Source organism: Carlito syrichta, unplaced genomic scaffold (assembly GCF_000164805.1).
Source record: "Carlito syrichta isolate Samal-C Ts95f unplaced genomic scaffold, Tarsius_syrichta-2.0.1 Scaffold306821, whole genome shotgun sequence".
Lineage (NCBI taxonomy): Eukaryota > Metazoa > Chordata > Mammalia > Primates > Tarsiidae > Carlito > Carlito syrichta.
In genome coordinates this window covers 27,382-47,146 of record NW_007250917.1, presented here as the reverse complement: position 1 = coordinate 47,146, position 19,765 = coordinate 27,382, and the positions used below count along the sequence as shown (strand labels likewise).

The window sequence follows — 19,765 nt, the reverse complement described above, 5'->3', positions numbered from 1 at the left end:
CTGGTTGGCATGGGGTACAGGTGGCATCCAAGCTCCAGGTGGCAGTAGGGAGAGCCCAGCCTTCTTGGCAGAGGCCTGGACAGGAGTGCTCAGACCAGAGGCCAGACTGAGGTCAGACTGCCCAGGGCTGGATGAGCTGGAACCAGCCAAGATGCCTGGTGCCCGGAAGTGGGAGGGCAGGTGGGCAAGAAGCCAGGTGTCCCAGGGACAGGATCAACCCTCCCAGGCCTTATCCAGACCAGGACCTCCCTGTGGGGCCCTCAGAGACCTGGGTGTGCACACGCAGGCTGGGGCTGCCATGCGTATCTGTGTGTGCGTGTGAGTGGTGGATACATGCCTGTTCCTGTGTGTAGCTTGTGTCCATGGCATGGCCTGAACGGTGGCTGCAGGGTTTGTGCATGCGTTGTCCAGAGGAGCACGTACTGCTCTCTGGGCCTCTGTATGTCTGCATCAGCCTTGGCCCTGGTGGCCCTCGGGTTCCATGTGTTCTATGTGTGTGTCTTTATGTACCGTGTGTCTGTGTCCTGTTTGTGTCTCTGTGTCCTGTGTGTGTATCTGTGTCCTTGTCTGTTCCTGGTGTATGTCTGTGTCCTGTGTGTGTGTGTCTGTGTCCTGTGCGTTTGTGTGTGTCTGTGTCCTGTATGTCTGTGTCCTTTGTGTGTCTTTATGTCTCTGTGTGTTTGTATGTGTATGTATGTCTCTGTGTCTATGTGTGTCTGTGTATCTGAGTGTTTGTCTGTGTCCTGTGTCTGTTTGTATCTCTGTCTTGTGTGTAGCTGTCTGTCTGTGTCCAGTGTGTGTCTTTGTCTCTATGTGTGTGTGTCTGCATGTTTGTGCCTGTGTCCTGTATGTGCATCCTGTGTATCATGTAGTGTGTCTCTGTGTCTATGTCCTGTGCATGTCTGTGTGTCTTTGTATGTCTGTGTGTGTTCTTTGTGTGTCCATGTGGTCTGTCTGCACATGTGTGTCAGTGTCCTCTCTGTGTGTCTATGTGTGTATGTCCCATGTGTGTCTGTGCCTGTATCGTGTGTGTGTCCTCTGCATGTGTGCTGTGTCCTGTGTGTCTGTGTGTTCTGCATGTGTCTGTGTGCACATGTCCTATGTGTGTGTACTGTGTGTCTGTGTCCCTTGTGTGTGTGTGTGTGTGTCCTCTGTGTGTATACCCTGTGTGTCTGTGTGTGTTCTCTGTGTGTGTATCCTGTATGTTTTTACTGTCTGTGTCTGTGTATCTGTGTGTATGTCCTGTGTGTCTGTGTCCTATGTGTCTATGTGTGTGTCCTCTTTATGTTTATGTGCTATGTGTCTGTGTCCTGTGTGTCTCTGTGTGTGTGTCCTGTGTGTGCCCTCTGTGTGTGTGCTGTGTGTTCTGTGTGTGTCTGTGTCTTGTGTGTGTGTGTCCTGTGTGTGTCTCTGTGTATACGTCCTCTGCGTTTGTGTGGAAGGGGGGCTGTGTCTGTGTCCTGTGTGCCTGTGTGTGTCCTCTGTGTGTGTGTTGTGTGACTGTTTCCTGTGTCTCTGTGTGTTCTCTGCGTGTGTGTGCTGTGTGTGTGTCTGTGTGTTCTGTGTTCTGTGTGTGTCTGTGTGTGTGTCCTCTGCATGTGTGTGTGTCTGTGTGTCTGTGTATGTCTCTGTCCTGTGTTTGTACTTTGAGTGTGTGTGCTGTGCATATGTGTCCTGTGTGTGTGTGTCCTCTGCATGTGTGTGTGCTGGGTGTCTGTATGTTCTATGTGTGTCTGTGTCCTGTGTGTGACTTCTGCCTGTGTGTGTGCTGTGTGGCTATGTCCTGTGTGTCTGTGTGTGTGTCCTCTGCATATGTGTGCTGTGTCTGTGTCTATGTGTTCTGTGTGTGTCTGTGTGTTCTATGTGTGTGTCCTCTACATGTGTATGTGGCATGTGTCTGTGTGTCTGTGTATATCCTCTACATGTGTATGCTGTGTCAGTGTGTGTCTGTGTGTCCTCTGCATGTGTGTGTGCTGTGTGTCTGTGTGTGTGTGTCCTGTGCGTGTCCTCTGCATGTGTGTGTGTTGTGTGGCTGTGTCCTGTGTGTGGTGTGTGTCCTCTGCTTATGTGTGTGCTGTGTGTCCGTGTATGTGTGTTTTGTGCGTGCGTATGTCCTCTGCAGATGTGTGTCTGTGTGATCTGTGTGTGAGTGTCCTCTGCGGCTGTGTGTGCTGTATGTTTGTGTGTGTGTCTGTGTGTGTGTCCTCTGCGGTTGTGTGTCTGTGTCTCTGTGCGCGTGTGTGCGTCCATGTGGCAGACCTGCCCCTCTAGCTCTTCGGGGCGCCCTGGGCGCTCGCTGTGTGTGTGCCTGTGTGCGCCTCTTGCCCCGGCACGTGTGGCGGGCCTGGTGCCCGTCCCGTGCTCCCTGAAGTCCTGCTGAGTGGCGCAGAGCAGTGCCTCCCTTGGCAAGTTCCCTCCCCATCAGCCTCCCCTTGCCTCGGGACGCGCCACCGTGAGGCTGAGGAGAAAGTCCTTTCCTAGCTTGCTGTCTGGCGACGAGGCCAGACTGGGTTCCTTCATCAAAGAGGAGCAAGAGGCTGTGAGTGCCGGCCTGGCCCAGCCGCTACTGCCTCACTCTCCCTACACCCACACATGGCATGTTCTGGTAGGGCCCATGCCCAGCAGGGGTGGGGGACAGGTGAAGGCAGCTGTGTGATAGGTACAGGGAGGTGGGCAGTGAGCCGCTCGTGTCATCTTGTTCTCCAGAAAGGGACACTGAGGCACAGAGAGTCTGACAGGGCTACCCAGGGACACCCAGCTTGGGGAGGGGCCAGGACCAACTTGGAGCCGAGCCCCTCAGTCTCTCCCCCTCCCTACACACAGGTTCTGCCCGTCCTCTGCACGGTTGAGACCCCCACTGCACCTCACAAGCCCTTGTCACAGCTACGACAGAAAGCCCCCACCGTACCCCACAGGCCCTTGTCACAGCCACCACTGTGCCCTCCCCGTCCCCATCGGCCCCCTCTCTAGTGAGGCCACAGACCCACCCACCCGTGGGGTGTCCCTCCCTGCATCGAGTGTGTTCGAATAGGCTTATTTCTCCTTCTCTCCTCCCCCCAGCACGTGGACACCTGCACGACAGACACCTGGGCGGAGAGCGCTCCGAGCCCCATGGGAAGGGCACAGGTGTGGCCCAGAGCTGTGCTGGCAGGGGCGCAGGGAACTGTGAGAGCGGGCCAGGGGCAGGTAGGGCATTCACCATGCTGCTCCCCAGGCCCTGCACAAAATAATCACCCCCTTAGCCCGTCCCTGGAGCCGGATCCTCACTACCTCTGGCTACCAGGACGTGTCCACGGTGCGAGGACAGGCACGTGGGCTGAGGTATCCTCATGCCTGGCTGGTCTGCCATGCAGGACCCTCCCTCCTGCTCGTCCGTCTGTCCTTACATCCGTCCACCTGTTAGTCCACCCCAGAACAAGAGTGTGCCGAGAGCAGCAGCCACAGCATGGCCTGACCCCTTTGTGCCGGGCTCTGTGCTGGCCACCGGGAACATGGACGGTGTCAAAAAAAGGCCTGCCAGGATAACCCCTTTGGGTCCCCTCCCGCTGTGGGAGCTCTTCTGTCCCCTCAATAAATCCTGCTTTAAAAAAAAAGAAAAAGGGCCTGCTCAGACTGCCATCCCCGGGGCCGTAGAGAGAAGTCCATCACCAAATGGCATGATTCCAGATGGGAGTCAGGTGGGGCCAGGGCGGCTGCCCCAAGGGTCAGGGATGGATCTGTGGGGAGCCTCTGGGCAGAGCAATTTGTTCGGAAACTGAGGCACGTCAATGCCGCAGAGTGGGGGCTGTCGGTGGTGCATGGCCCTGCTGGAGGGAGGCCAGGTGGAAGCCTGGGAGCTGTTGGACCCAAAAGCCAATTATGTGGAACGGGTGGCTGGTGTGATGGGGAGGAATTAGTGTTAACACTGTTCTAGTAAAGGCTCTTGTTAATGGAGGGTTCACGAGGCCATGGGTGCAAGGCTGACAACACGGGGTAGACGACGCGGAGCTCCAGCAAAGGCCCGTGCAGCAGCGGCATCTTCTATTCATGCCTGACAGGGCTCACTCGTCTGTGCCCCCAGAGCTGCGGGGACGTGGCCAAGGAAGCCACTGACACGGGGCAGCCTGGTCCTGGGGCGGTAGGGCGAGAGAGCAGGCCCTGCGGTCCCGGTGACCCTTATGGCCCCTCCACAGGCATGTGCTGCAGGGGCCACCCCTCGGGGAGGGCTGGAGAACCCGCCAGACCCTGGCTCCCAGGGCTGGTGAGGAACACAAGCAACACGTGATGTGTGTAGGGGAGTGGCCGTGAGGCGAGCCAGGGGCGCCCAGGGTGGTGGGTGCGCCCTAGAGAACACTGGGGCAGACATGGAGGGGGCCTCAAGTGCAGGGGTCTGCAGGGAGCCTGCCTGCCATGTGCACATGCATGTATATGATGGTGTGTATGTGAGTGCATGTGGTATATGAAGATGTGTGTGCTTATGGGGGCGATCGTGTGTACAGACAATTTTGTGTGTGTATAAGCATGTCTGTGTGTATAGCTGACTGCGTGTGTGCACATGTGTGCATGTCAGTGTGCTTGTGTGTACAGGTGACTGTGCACACATATGTATGCGTGACAGCATGTCAGTGTGCCTATGTATAGGTGACTGTGTATGTACATGGCAGTGTGTGCATGGTAGTATGTCTCTGTGCATAGATGACTGCACGTGTACATGAGTGTGCCGTGTGTGTAGATGGCTATGTGCACACATGTGTATATGAGTGCATGTGTGTCTTGCATATCGATGATTGTGCACATGTGTGTGCATGTCTGTGCCTTGTGTGTAGATGAATGTGTGTGCACATGCACATGCCCATGCATTTGTGCAAAGTATTATGCCTGTGTGTATAGATGCCTGCACATGTGTGTATACAAATCGGTGTGTGCATGTATGCACATGACTGAATGTGTGCACCTGTGTGTAGATGAATGCACATGTGTGTACATGGTGAATGATGTGTGAACGTACCTTGTGTAGATGCCTGCACATGTGTGTGCATGTGTGTGCATGACCGTCTGCACACATGTGCATGTGTAATCACAGTGAGGCTGGGGCGGCTGGGGAAGGCACAGTAGGGGACCATGGCGGCCCACAGGCCTGCAGGCTGACCAGTGGGGTGAGCATGGCTGGCAGCCACAGAGTGAGTGAGGGCCAGCTCTTGTCACCAGGAGCCACAGCTACTGCGTGGGGACGGTGGGGGCCAGGGCAGGGAGGCCTGAAGGCAACATGTGAAGAGATATGCAAACAGGGAGTCCAGGGAATTGCCCCTGGAGCCACGGGGTTACATGACACCCCTGCTGTGGGGGGCCACAGAGCTCATGGCCTGCGACCCAGCAGGAAGTGCAGCCCCCTCATGGGGCGGAGGGAGGAAAGAGAGTTGTCCGTGTAGGGTGGCTCATGTCCACCATGTGAGCGCTGGCCAAGTCCTGTGTTCTGGGGTGGTGAGCTCGTCCACATGGTCTCCGCTGTTCGTGGCCGTTCCGCTCTGGGAAGGGTGAAAGTGAGTGTGTGTTTTTGAGCAGTTGGGCTCAAGGCTCCAGGGACAGTGAGGCTTCCAGCATGAGTCCCACAGAATGTTCTGGAATTGCATGAGGTACGGGACCTTGTTCCATGGAGGGCAGGCTCTCAGCACCTAGTGCCCCAGTCTTCATAATATCAGGAGCACCCACGAGGACTATTCCGTCCCCTCGTGCCAGGATGTGGGGCTGGGCCCTACAGAGGCCAGAGCCCAGGTGATCCACTCATCCGCCTGTTCACATGCTTGGGCACTGCCTTTCTGCCAAACTGATCCCGTGGGCTCCTGGGTTGTGGGATTGGTGTTCTCAGCAGGACAAGACTGGTGGTGACAGACAAGCAGCAGATTCACATCAGTGCTGGACAAGGTGGGGCTCTAGACAGGAGCCACTGTGTGTGGCCTAGGGATTTGTGGGGGCCCTGGGCTGGGTCTGGGGAGGGTCCCCTGGGCTTGGGGAGGAGCTGGCATTGGGTTCTGGGTCCTCTGGAGGCTGCAGAGGAGGGAACCTTTTTCCTGCAGTCTTCCCTCACCGCTGGGGCACTGGGCGGGGGTCTCAGCAGGCTGTCAGGTGGCCCTTAGGACAGCTCTCAGGGCAGGTCCGGAAACGCCACGGGTGACCCTGAGGGCGGGCCCACTGGGTTCCCACCCCTGCCCAGGAAGCTGCAGGCCTTGCAGCCATGTCTCCATAGTTGTGGAGGAAGGGTGCACTGCTGTGGGCACCTCACCCTCACCACCTCCCCCCAGGGGCGCTGGACACGGGCAAGGCCATCTGGAGCTCTGCTGGGCCAGGCCTGGGGTATGCTGCCTGCCATGCTGTGCTAGAGTGGCCCCGAGGGTACAGCAGGGCCCAGACCCCTGCCTAGTCTGATGACGCAGGACCCAGATGGCCTCTCCTGGACAGGCCCTGGGACCTTGTCCCAGGCATCAGGCTGTGGCACTTAATTGTTCATCAATTGGTTAATTAGCACTTTGTTTTGCTTCAAAGTCTAAACACTCTAAAATCGAATGAGTCTAGTAAACAGGAATGGAGTTTCAGGTTATCTTGCATAATTAGTGAGGTGCCACGGCCCCTCTACCTCCCAGGACAACAGAAAGGAAGGTGCCCACACCCCATGGGCGGCGCTGCCTTGGGTGGGGCCTCCCGGGCCTGGGCAGGAGTCAGACCTGCCCAGCACCCCCTCCTGTGGCCTGGGTGGGCTCCCACCCTCTCATGCCTTGATTTTCCCATCTGGAAGCAGGCGGGCCTGTGCTGGAGGTTGAGTGGAGGTGTCTCGCCACCCTGGGCTCCTAGCCACGGCCCCCACCTGCTGGAGGCCAATGTGCCGGGACCCCAAACATCAGGCCCTGAGGGCTCCTGTCTTCTTCACCCCAGGAGAGGTAGAGGAGAGGCCTCAGAGGTGCAGGGGGTCTGCTCCTAGGCCTGGTTTGAGAGAGAGGTGAGAGGTCAAGTGGGCTGGAGGCCCTTCTCCAGGGCAGGGTGACCAGCACCAGGCCCTGTCCCCTCGGCCCCCCTCAGCTGACCAAGGCCCCTCCTGCCAGGCTCCCGCCCCCTTAGCTCCAGCCCCCTGAGGGTCACCTCAGAGTCATAGCCTCAGCCTTCGCACCACCAGCCTGCCCGCCCTCCTCATCCTGACCCCGCTCTGTGGCCCAGCGGGTGGCAGGGCCTTGCTGCCAACAACTCAGCCTCGTCCCTCGGGGAGGTTGTCACCCCTGTCCTCACGTCTCCCACCCTCACCAGGCCGCCTCTCCCCATGCTGTGGCTTCCATGCCCATGCCCCTCCGGCTGCCATGCCGTGTCAGACCACGCGCTCGGTCCCTTTCTTGCCCACCTCCCCTGGGACTCAGGGATGCCGTGCAGGACTTGGGGCCCTCCTTAGCCTGAAGAGCCCTCTCGCACGTTGTCCTGGTCCCTGCTGGGCCATCATGGGGCCGCTGGTTGCAGCATCCGCACCCGGACCCGGGCTTCAAGCTTCCTGGAGGGCTGGCCGCTGCCCCGCCTTGCCCGGCGGGCCCTCCCCGAGGTCAGGAGGGCTCCTCCACCCCCACCTGCAGCCCACAAGCCCTAACCCCAGCCCCGGCCCTGCCCCTCGGATGTCAGTCGTCTCCGGGGACCTCCACATTCTGCAGATGGATGGCCGAGGCCAGGGGCACCTCACCTACACCGGGTGTGTTGGGCCTGGGGCTCCCGTGCCGGCAGCCCTGGGCCCCTGCCTGTGAGAGGCCAGCCAGCATCTGCCAGGCTGCGTGGAATGGCCCCAACCTCAAGCTCCCCCTCCCCCTCCTGCGGTGTGGTGCTGCGGTTCAGGGGAGGGAGGCGGGGTCTGGGCTGGCTGTGCCCTGGTGCTAACGACACGCCTGAGGGCACAGGATGGAGGTGACCGGTCAACACGCCCAAGCCCAAGTGCTAAACTAGCTGTGGTTGGATGACCGGGAGCATCCAGGCGTGGCTTGGTGCTCCCCCGGGCCACCTCGTGTGTGGCCGTGTCACCTTAGTGGCTGACACGTGTTCTGCCTCCTGGAAACAAGTGCACAGGCAGAGGCCCCCTCGCTTCCCCAGATCCCCAGACCAACCCAGTGAGCCGTGTTGGAGCTGGGGCAGGGCTGAGAACTCACGGGTGCGGTGTGAGAGCTGTCTTGGCTGTGGGCGCACAGTCCTGACCACCTGGGGGACGCGTGCCCGTGGCAGGCCTGTGAGGGTAGATGCGTTTACTGGGCAGGATGCTCACATAGCACACGGAGGGGGCTGGGCACCAGCACACACCTGGGACGTGCTGGCACTGGGCAGGACACGCTAAGGCACGTTTGCACACCACAGATGTGGGGGCCGCGAGAACTCCCAGAACAGACACACCTGGAACCTCTCACTGCCTGGAAACCCACGTCCCAGGCATGCCAGTAGGACCACGTGGAGCATGTTGGCCACGTGGGCCATAGTGCTCAGCTGGGGGTGGGCTGCAGCACTGGCTGTTCCCAAGCACAGACTCTCGCGCTGTTGGTTGCTCAGGCAGGGCCCTCACCCACGCCGGGCCATCCGCTCCACAGTGTCCTGGTTCCTCAGCCTCTGCGGGTGGCTGTGCCATCAGAACGGGTTTTGTTTTCCCGCTGGTGAGGAGGGCTTAGGCAGGCCCTGCCCCAGGCAGTTGTGTAGCCTGTGCACCGCAGCCGTGGAAACCCAGCCCCTGGGCTGCGGCAGGTCAGCAGGTGGGGTGGAAGCAGAGGTTGGCGTGTTTCCAGCACCTTCCTCCCAGCCCTCCAGGGTCCTCCCTGGGTCCCCTCCCTGCTCTCGGGGCTGGCCCGCCGCTGAGCACTAAGCTGTCAGTGGCCACATCGTGAACCAGTGCACTGCCATCTCTGCAGATAAGGAAACTGAGGCTCAGAGGTGATGTGACTTCCCCCATTGTCCCCTGAGAAGCAGGAAGCCAGGCCAAAGCCACATCTCCACCATGTGTTCTGTTCCCAGCTCGGGACAGGCCCAGGCACAGTCCAGGAAGCTGTAAGAGGTGGCAGACATCCCCAGGAGCTGTCACTGGGGTTTGAGTGTCTGATTCCCCCTTCCCCCATCCCCCTGTCCACACACTTGTCTCTGCTTTCTCTCTTTGCTGAGGCTGAGCAGTTCTCTATAGACTTTCTTACCTAACCCAAGACCTGCCACTTCACTTGGGGAGACTGAGGCCTTGAGGGGCCCAGGGCCATGAGGCTGGTGAGCACACTGGCCTCCTGTAGCCCAGTCCTCAATGAGCAGGCCACCTGCCAGGGAGGGATGCCGCCCTGCACTGGAATACATCTGTGCCTCAGAACAGGGCCAGCTAGGCAGGAGTGGGTATGATGGCACCCACTGTGCCCCACAGAGACTGACCCTCTTCTCATAGGCCTCCACCTAGCATAGACCAGAGGACCCAGGAGGGGTGTGGCCTGGCCAGGGGCATAGGACACCCTCCAGGGATCTGGGTTCAGCCTACCAGGGCAGTACGAGGCGAGGCAGGGGCTACAGAGATCTGGGCCTGGTAGCCTCACGGGAGCCCCACAAGCTGACCTTCCCCAGGGCTCCTGGCGGGCCCCAGTGGGCAAGGCCTGCCTGGGACGTGGACTACTCTCTGGCTGTTTTACACAACTCTGTGAACCTTGGCATTGGGAACATGGCAGTCTTGGATCTGGGCATGTGGAAGGTGGTGTAATTTGATTACCTCTATCAGTCAAGTCGAGCACAGCATATAAAAGCGTGGGCACATGTCTGCCTGAGCCGACCATATCCTGCGTTTCAAGATTTGTTCTCAGCCATGTAATTCACTTGGCGTGAGCATATCCTAATTGCAGTTGCTAGGAAGGACCTTTTTCCTTTTTATGCTTTGAGGGGAAATTGCTGAGGGTCCCACAGTGGTATGTTCTTTGTAAAGCTCTACTTACTGGAGATGGAGAGAGAGATTTGTTTTCTCACATTAACCAGGCTGACAGACAGGTCTGATCAGGACATTGGGTTTCTAACTCTGAGCATGCAGTGAGGGACAGCCCCTCCTCAGCCCCAGCCTGTCTTGACTTCAGGGGGTCCCAGGCCCCTCCCCCAACAAAGAGCTGGGGGTGCCCAGCCGGGGTTTCCCAGCCCATGTGGTGCCATCCGGCCCCTCCCTTCAGCCCATCCATCTGCTCGCAAAGTGTTTGGGATGTGGAACAGCCTGGGTGCCACTGCCCGAGGGTGCCCCAAGCGGCAGGCCGGATCCCTCCTCTCTCACCAAGGGTCTTACTCAGCTCCACTTGGGTGATGGGCTTGAGGGGGGTCACCGGGGACAGTAGGTGTACTGGGCAGGGGAGGCCACCCACGGGTTACCTGGCCCTGGCTGGCTCACAGATCCCTTTGGAATACCCACTGCTCTGAGGTGGGCCTGCTCTCAGGGCTGCAGGGCCTGGTCCTGGGGGTATATGGTTCCCCCCCGAGGTGAATCAGCCTAGTTATGTCCCTGTTTGTCCACCCAAGGACCTTGATCGAGGTCCAGCTATTGCACCCCCGGTCCCCGGGTTCCTTCTAACCACTGGCCAGCATGTTTTCCTCCCAGCATCAGGCAGGGGATGCCCCCACCCCGTGTCCCTCACAGTCTGGCCGTCACTGCATCAAGGTGGGTGGCACTGAACTGTGTGTGGGTCTCTGACTCACTTTTCTCTCTCTCTGTCCCTGCAGTGTGACAGCGAGAGTGGCTTGGATGACAAGGTAAGCCCAACTATCTCCTGGACTCTGCCAGGATGGCCCTGCCCCCACTGACCTTGGCCAGCCTCACTGGGTGGGGGCACCAGGTGGAAGGGCTGCCTAGGGGGGATGGTGCCCGGGTGGCAGGACACAGGCCCTGGTGGGCACAGGTGTACCCGATGGGAGGGCACCCTGTGTGGGCAGCACAAAGCCAGGCACACCCAGCCCAGCTCCCGGGCAGCAGAGGACACAGGCCTGAGCCTCAAGATGGCTGGGTACCCTGAGAGAAGCGGTAGATGCCGAGTTTCCCACAGGGCCATGACCAAAAGGAAGAGGCATGTGTCCCTCACAGCTCAGTGCCTTTCAGAATGGCAGAGGCTCCGTTGACTCAGGGCTTTGTGGCCCGGGTGATTCAGAACCTAAGCAGCTGCCTCCTCCTCCCGGACGTGCCTTCTGCCCAGAATCCCCTGGGATGCCCTGGGCCCAGTTCGCAGTAAGCACTAAGGCAGCACCCGCCCTGACCCCGGGGCACGGTCCATGACATGTGCATTGGGCAGAAGGGTGGGCAGCGACTGCCCGGAGCTGGGTCTGTGGGTACTACCATGTCTGGTCAGGGGCAGGCAATCACCATAGGGTGACGCTGGCACTGGCTCTCAGGGTGCCAGCCTATCCCCAAGCCCTGTGGGAAGGAGCCATCACCCCCCGAGGGCTGAGGAGACAAGGCCAGGATGCGAGAGTAGGGCATCCTGGCTGGTGCCCACCATGCTTTGCCACCTCTGTAATGAGCCAAGGGCCTCAGAGCACCAAGAGGGGTGGTGCTGGGCCGGGCGTGACAAAGGGGCCTGGTGCAGGGGGTGAGAGGACTCTGGCATGGCTGTATCTGGGCACACATTGGAGACACCCTGGGCAGGTGCTGACTGAGCTGTGGGACTTTGCAGCTAGGGACTGTGGGTGTCAGAGCCAATGTCGTGGTGGGCAGGAGGAGTGGGTGGGTCGGTGGGCACCCCAGGACAGCCAGGTAAGTCGCCATGGTAACTAGGGGGCTGGGTCTCTTCTGGCTTCTTCACTCACTGCAGCCTAAAAGGTCCGGGGAAGTGGCTGTGTGCATACCATATGGCCAGTGGTGCCAGGCTCCACATGTGTTGGGTCTGGGCACTTGTGCTGCCTCCAGCCGTGGGGTCCCACAGTGCCCCTGCTCCTCACCTGCCCTATGATGGACAGTGCTTGGACAGTGTTGGGACACGCCCTGGTGGGCACTGAGCCCGTTTGTCCCAGTGTGCCTGCCTGGCTGAGGGCGTGTGCAGCCCCCTGCCCTGCCTGGTGCCTTCCAGCTAGCCCTAAGCATCTGCCCTGTGGCACCATGACAGGAGTGCCATCTGTCCCAGTCTCATTAAGAAAGGGAGATCCGGGCACCTGGATAGCACTGGGCCAGCATGACCACTCCGCACCGCCCTCGTTCATAACCCATTCAGGAAACACCCCCTGCCAAGGCCGCTCTGGTGGGGGTAGGGATCTCTGGGGGTGTCTGGAGATGAGACAGAGCCACCACCCACAGGGCAGGTCCACGTGGAGGAGGCTGCCCAAGGCTCTAGACACCTCTGCTGCCCAGCAACCATGGGATTGACCCCCACCCGTCCCGCTGGTCCCCCAGTCCATGTCCAGATGCCTGGCCCAGATCCTGACCACTGCCCAGACCTGTGTCTGCAGCCATGTGGCCCCCATTGGGTCTGAGCTACAGGAAGAGCAACCACAAGAGCTCGGGCTGGAAGAGTCCTGGCACCAGTGGTGAAGCCTGCAGGCTGGTAGCCTCTCTCTCTGAGATGGACTGGAGGGAGGCCGAGGTGCCTGGGCTTCCCGGGGCAGGCGGCGGTCCTGAGCAGGCAGCAGGGTTTGGCTGCAGCCTTCCTCCAGGGCTGTTTGCGGACCCCGGGCTGGCCATGCCCAGCAGGGCTTGAGCCACTCCACAATCCACACACTGCCCTGGCCCTACCACGCACGCAGCAGCCCCGGCTCCATCACGGGCAGCCGTGGGGGTGCCAGGGCCAGGCCTCAGCAGAGACCAGGCCAGGAGCGCAGAGAGACCTAGGGAGCCCAGAGCCTCCGCCAACACCGAGTGTCCTGCTGACAGGGCACCTCCTGGGCTGCCAGGAGTTCGGGCAAATCTGCACATCAGGGCACAGCATGATGGGAGAGCAAGGAGACCCACCTGCGTGCCTGGAGCGGGAGCTGCCATGCTCTAGAACACCGAGGCCACAGGGCCAGGAGCTCGACAGGCCACTTCCCTGTCACCTGAGTATGCCTTTTCCATGCTTGTGACGCACTATGTTCAGAGGTGTTTGTGTCCCACGTGGACATGAGATGGAGGCCAGAGGCCACAGAGCTGACCCCACCGTGGCCACACTGAGCCCATGCTGAGCCCAGGTGGGAGGTTTGGCTTTTGTTCCCAGGTGACGGGAGGTGCCTGGCATGGCCTCACTCAGCCCTCTGGCCACATAGGCACTGACCACAGGCTGTCAGGGGACACCAGGAACGCCTCAGCCCAGACCTTTCTTCTTTCTGTCACCACGGTGCCCTATCCTCGGGTCTGGGGAGCAGGAGGCCTGGGTTCCATCACTCTCTGCTGGTGCTGGGCTGAGTGAGCACTTCTCCACCCGGGGCTGGGGGCCGAGGATGACACCTGGATGGGGTGGGACGTGCACAGCTCCCACCCTGCTGGCCAGTGGCCTGTGGGTGTCTTCTTCCCATGCCTGCCAGGCCTGAGTTGGGACAGGCGCCACTCTGCGGGGACCGTCCTTGGGCTCTGCCTGGGTCAAGGGGCAGACACCCTGGGAACGTCCCCCCACGTGGGCAGATGGATGGACAGGCAGGGAGACCTCTCCACCACCCTGCCCACTGTGCCCGCCCCGCAGGCCACAGCTCGGGCTCCTCATTGGCAGCTGGTGGTGGTGGTGCTGCCAGAAGCCTTAGGAGCGGGCGACCAGATGGCCTTCGCCTCTGTGGTCAGCGTCTGACTGCTCCTTTATTGGAAAAACATGGGATGAAAAATTGCATGGGCCATTAGGCGCCTGCTGGGCCTGGACAGCTGCCACTGGCCAGTGTTCCCTGGCCACCTCCAGGGATGGCTGGCTGGCGTGACGCCTGCCAGGATGCACCCCCAGTGCTGGGCCTCAGTCAGGAGTGCCAGGCTGAGTTGGGGCAGGTGCAAGAGGTCTAGGGGAGCAGCCAGGGGCAGGTATGATGGCGAGCAGACCTCACAGGCAGCCGCCCCTGGCCTCAGCATTCTGAGTGCAAATGCAGCCCGGGCAGTGGAGGCCCCTCGCCGCCTGAGGTGACGGAGATGGCCGATGGGCACACACCTCACGCCACAACAGACCTTTCTCCAAGGGAGCTCTGTGCCTGGCTGGGTCCTCTCTGAACCTCTGTCTTCATGTCTCTGACATTCCTAGGCTCTGGTTTTGGGGAACTGTGAGGACAGGCACTGCCAGCAGGACAGGCAGAAGGGTAGACTGATGGGCTGGAGGCTCCCAGCCATGGGGCACTCGCCCTCAGTCACAGGGCCGCGATAGGACCCGGGGAAGTTCATGGCTGCGTGGTGTGTGGCTGCATGTGTCCCGGCGCCTTCACAGCTCCCTGCTGCGTGTCGCCTGTGGGAGAGGGCTGTGCCTTGTCCCCACAGCAGGTCAAGGGGTCTGCACATGCAGCTTTCCTCTGGTGGGACTCAAGGGCACTTCCCCAGGGCTCCCAGGACCCGTCCTTCCCAGGGCCCAGGTGCAGGCACCACCATCCCCATGAGCTTGGGCCAGGGCCACCCTATGGGTATAGACCTGTCCACACAGGTGACATCTCAGGGGTGTCCACACGGGGTGATCTCACAGAGATGTCCACACAAGAGGTGACCTCACGGGGGTGTCCACACAGAAGGCGACCTCATGGGAATGTCCACATGGGGTGACCTCACGGGGGTGACTTCATGGGGGTGTCCACATGGGGAGACCTCTCAGGGATGACTTTATGTGGGTATCCACATGGGGTGACCTCACGGGGGTTTCCATACAAGGTGACCTCATAAGGGTGACCACACAGGGTGTGCGGGTCTGAGGCTGGCCACCCTTCTCTGCCTAAGCTGTGTGCTCTGGCCTGGGCTGCTGAGCCCAGAAGTGTCTTCGGTGGGTTGGTCCAGGGGTGGTGGCGTGGGGGGCCTTGTGGTTGGGTCCCAGGACAGATTCTCTGAGCCCTGAGCCTGGCGGGCTGTGTGGACCTGGCTCACCTGTGCGTCACCATGTGTTGGACTGTGGCATGGCTTGCTCAACAGTGACCAGCCTGTTGGGGCGGGAAGAGTGGAGCCCCACCCTGAGCTGGGCACTCATGCTGTACCAGAGTGGGGTTGAAGGGCCAGTACATGGCTGAAGATTGGGCAAGGGTGTGTCTGTCCCCTTGAGGGCCAAGGCCATGACCCAACAAGGTCACCTGTATGGGCAGGTCTGTACCCCAAAGAGTGGCCCTAACCCAAGCTCATGGGGACGGTGGTGCCTGGATGCCAGCTCGACTGCACAGGTGAACACTTCTGGGGTCTCAGATAAAAGGTCCCACAGCCAGTGAGAAGCAAGTCAGGCTGGTCAGACTACTAGACTGGTCCCAGCAAGGGAAGTGGAGCTGGCGACGCCACAGATCAGGTACAGGGAGTGGTCTGAGTGTCCCACAGCTGCTATAACAAATCACCAAGAGCTGGACGACTTACAAGGGCACATGTGGATGGTAGTTCTGGAGGTTGGAAGTGCAACGTGGGTCTCCCTGGGTTGAAAAGTGTCAGCTCCAAGGGGAAGTCCATGTCCTGCCTTTCCTGGCATGGGAGGGCCACGCGCGACTGTTAACCTGGCGGCCGCTCCACCCCACAGCCCTGGTCTGGCTCACAGGGCTCTGAGAGCAGTGCCTGGATCCTCCCAAGGGCCCCGTGTCGTGGCCATGGAAGGTTTAGGATGGGCTGGAAGCCCCTGGGTCCCTCCACATCGGCCTTGCACATCCTGCCCTGTGGTTGGCCATCAGTGTCTGGAGGGGCTGGCGCCTTGGGAAGGGGTCACTGGTGAGCAGAGAGGACTCTGAGCCACAGCAGGGAGCAGGAGGAGACAGACCCTGGCAGCCCCTTCCCTCACACATGCCTCCCATGCCACGGAGGAGGCGCATCCCAAAGCCACGCTGGAGACGCACTGATTCCTGGGTTCCCGTGTGGAGGGGGCTGCTATCATAAAACATGCAGAGTGGGTCCTCAGACCCAGTGTCACAAGGAGCCGCTTTCCTGGGTGTGTTTAAATGAGTGTTGTTTTGTGGCGTAAGCAGGCAACTTCCTGCGCTGCTAAACCGAGCCAGTGGAGTAACATCCCAAGTGCCAGCCTGAAATCTGAAGGATTTCACAGAGGCTGGAGGGTGGGTCCTGGTCCCAGCCTCCACCCCTGAGGGGCCTCTGGTGGAGAGACTCCCCAGCCCCTCGCTTGTGAGATGGAGACGTGAGCCCCCTGTGGCTGTGAGGACAGCTGCGTGCAGGATGGAAACGAGGCTCACAGGGCCTGTCACCGTCCTGTAGCTGAGGAACGTTACGGCTTACCATGTGCCGCTTCTAGGAGACGGGCGTGTGCAGCACCCTGTCTGGAAGGGATGCGCTTTCTCCAGCAAGCGCTACAGGCCCCAGGCCCCAGGAACCTACACCAGCAGGGCCTTAAATTCAGGCACTGTTGCTGTCACACTCTGGAGGCAGAGTTCCAGTGTCGAGGTGACCCAGGCATCCCCGGGCTCCAGCCTACGTCCCACGTGGCCTCTGCCCTCTCTGCCTCTTCTCCTGATGGCCAGTCATGAGATCTGGGGCCACTCAGATAGCCAGGACGACCTCATCCAGAGCCCCTTCACCCAGCAAGAGTCAGCTTCTGGGCAGGCCGACCTGCAGGCTGGCAGTTGTGGGCTTGGGCCACAAACCACCCCACCTCTCGTGTCCACCCTTGTACAGCACAAGCCACCACTGTTGTGGCCTCGGTGTCCATCTGCCCCCCCTCCAGTGGCCTGGAGGGCCCCCCGCAGCCCTGCAGCTCCTCCACAGGGTCTTCTCTCTCGCAACGGGGACTTTTCTCTCGCACGAAACCCAGGACTCCGGCTCTGCCTGCTCGCACGTGCCCTTAGCCTCTTTGCGCTGGATTTACATCTTCTGATGGTGCTGAGGGAGAGAGGGCCCAGTGTTTCTAGTTGGTTCTGGCCTTTGTGTTATTCTTGCTGGATGGGGTGGAAGACGCACAGCCCCCAGGCTCCTCCCCAAAATCCAGCCTCGGGCCTAGGAGGCTGCACCCACCCCGCAGGCCACACCCTGGCTGACCCAGAGGCTGCACACCCACATTCCACATGACCACGGCCTGCGAAAGACAGGTGGGGAGGGCAGGGCAGGACCCTCCCCCAGCCTCTCTGGCCCTCACGTTGTCACTGCCAGACATACTTCCTCCAGACATCACTGGCCACAACTCCCAGTCTGCGCCATGCCCCGCAGAGTGGCAGCCACAAGGGAGCAGGCCTCATGTGTGTTCTCAGTGGTGCTAGGCAGGCAGGGATGCCCGTTACTATGGACAAACGGAAGCTGGGTGCCCCCGGGTGGCCCCCGTGCAGTTGGGGTGGGTGCAGCCCAGAGGATCCCGTGTTCTCCTGGGACCCTCTGTGGTGATGTCTCCCCCACCCACTGCATGACAAGGCCAGATGTAGTTGAAGGTTTGGCTGCTGAGCTGTGATGCCTGGTGCCAGCACCTGCCCTGGTGAGCCCTCATGGCCCAGTGGCTGCCTCAGCCCCTGGCGGTATCTTCCTTTCCCCTTTCTTCAGGTCTCCAACCTCGTGGACCTCACGTCCCAGTGGCCCTCCTTGCTAAACAGAATGAGACTGGTCTGCCCTAGGTTCTCACCTTCATTTCACTTCCAAGCCAGGGTGGGCTCGAGGGGGGTGTTGTTAGCCCCTCTGGCTCATGGCCAGGAAGCAGCCTATTCAGGGTCCTGGGATGACGTTGAAATGTGAGTATCACATCTGTTAGGGGAAGGCTTCCCTGTGGCTGGGCTTACAGGCGTGAGGCCCCAGGAGAAGCCAGGCCGCCTGAAGACCTGATCGCAGGTCTAGGGGCTAGTCCTGGACCCTCACATCTCTGGCCCTGCTGTCCCCAGGACCTGAACCTCCTGCCGGTCCTTGGAGCTGGCTGCAGACACTCAGTCCCACTTTCTGCCTCCCACCCCCAATGGCTCCAGAACCCAGTACCACCTCCCACCCCCATGGCTGGACCCAGCTGTGGGCTGCTGCCTTTCTGTGCCTGCGCTCATATCTGGAAAAGGGGCGATGACAGCAGAACTCCTGGGAGTCTCGGACATCCCACAGCTCAATGTGTGCAGTGTCCCCAGAACTGGGTGGGGGCGGAGGGGTGGGACGATGATGATCCTGTAAGGTGAGGCAGCCAGAGACAGCCAGGAGGTGTCCTGGTCTGTGCGCCCCTCCCCTGCCCATCCCCCTCTGAGAGCCTCACCTTGTTGGGCCCATAATGGACAGAAACCACTCCAGAGCAGCCCTTCACAACCATGTCATGATCCCTCCCAGGGGCTCCAGGCCTCAAATGGAGCACCCCACTGCCACACCGGAGGGGGTGTCTCCACTGAGCCAGCCTGCCCACTCTGGCTCTGCCACAGACAGCTGCCACACAGGTCACCGTGTCTCCGTGTCCTGGTCAGTGAGGTGGGAATGGCCATGTGTCGGAGTCTTCGAGAGCTGTAATGGCAGGGCCTCATGCTTGGTGTCACAGAGTGCCTGGGTGCCTCTTGGAAGCGTGTGAGTGCAGTTTCATGCAGGAAAATGCAGAACTCGGGGGGTGAGTTTTGTTGGGAAACGGAATAGGGGCACTTGGTGAATAAACCAGACCACGTGAAAGGGCAGAAGGGCTCAAGCTCCGCCGGGGCCTGTCCGTGGTGCCCTCGGCCTGCAGTGTGGGCTCCCTTCCACCCACCCGACCTTTAGAGAGGATCCAGCTCGCAGTTCTGTGCTTGATGCACCTCTTGGGCTGGTTCCCAGGCCCACCACGGAAGGGCCCAGGAACAGAAGCGTGGCCCACCCCACCCGACCTGGGCCTGGCTCGCATCATGCGCCCCTGAAGAGGGGAGACGGCCTGCTGGTGCCCCAACCACGCGGCTTTGGGGCTGCCCTCTTGCTGTGGTGCCTTCCTCGCGCTGCATAGACGCGGGCGCGGCTCGGACAAGGGTCGCTGCGGTGCAAGGCGGCGGGCGGAGCCTGCATCCGAATCCAGCCCCTGCCGTGGGAGCCAGGCTTCCGCTCTACCCCAGCCGCACCGTCCGCAGCCACACGACCGCCTGGAACCGCCTCCCGTTTCCCATCCCCGTTTCGCAGATGGAGAAACCGAGGCCCGGGAGGGCGGGGCTTGCTACGGGTCGGAGGCGCCCTGGACTCCTCGACCGCAGCACCGACTTCGCCTCTTCCTGACTCAGTTTCCCCTTATGGAAGCCGGTGGCCACCTTGCACCCCTGAGCTGCGGACGCGCTCTGTGCGCCTGTCCGGACCCCCGCCGGCGCCCCGCGTGGCGGATCCGCACCTCGGGGCTGGATTATTCGGGCCTGCCCGCGCCCCGCCCCGCCCGCGCGCCCGCCGCCCCCTCCCCCGCCCGCCTCCGCGACCACCGCCGCCCCTTCCACACGCGCCCCGAGACGGGGCGCGGCCTGGCTAAAACGTTTCTGAAAAAATTGTATGTCTAGAAATTGTCTACGTATCACTCCCATACTTAATGATAACTTGGGATGAAAATAGAATCTCATATTAGAAATGAATTTTCAAAAAATTGGCAAAGGGTCATTCCATGATCCACACATTTCCAGTGTTATTGTCGAGAAGTCCAATAGTGTTCTGATTCCTATTGTTGTTGATATTGTTTCTTCTATGACTCTGTGAGTCCTTAAATAAGGACTCACAGAGTAATAGTAATTTATGCCATTATAAGTTGTTTAAATCCCTTTCATATCGTTTCAGTAGGAATTCAGGAGGAAA

General features: G+C 60.3%; 1 protein-coding gene across 1 annotated transcript in view; it reads left to right on the top strand.

Annotated features, from left to right (window-relative positions):
• Positions 1–19,765, top strand: part of FBRSL1 (fibrosin like 1) — a gene marked incomplete at its 3' end in the record, with an annotated part of 65,773 nt that overhangs the window by 28,738 nt on the left and 17,270 nt on the right. Inside the window, 1 exon segment of the mRNA XM_021715185.1 lies at positions 10,705–10,734. Coding sequence (XP_021570860.1) covers positions 10,705–10,734 — 30 coding nt within the window.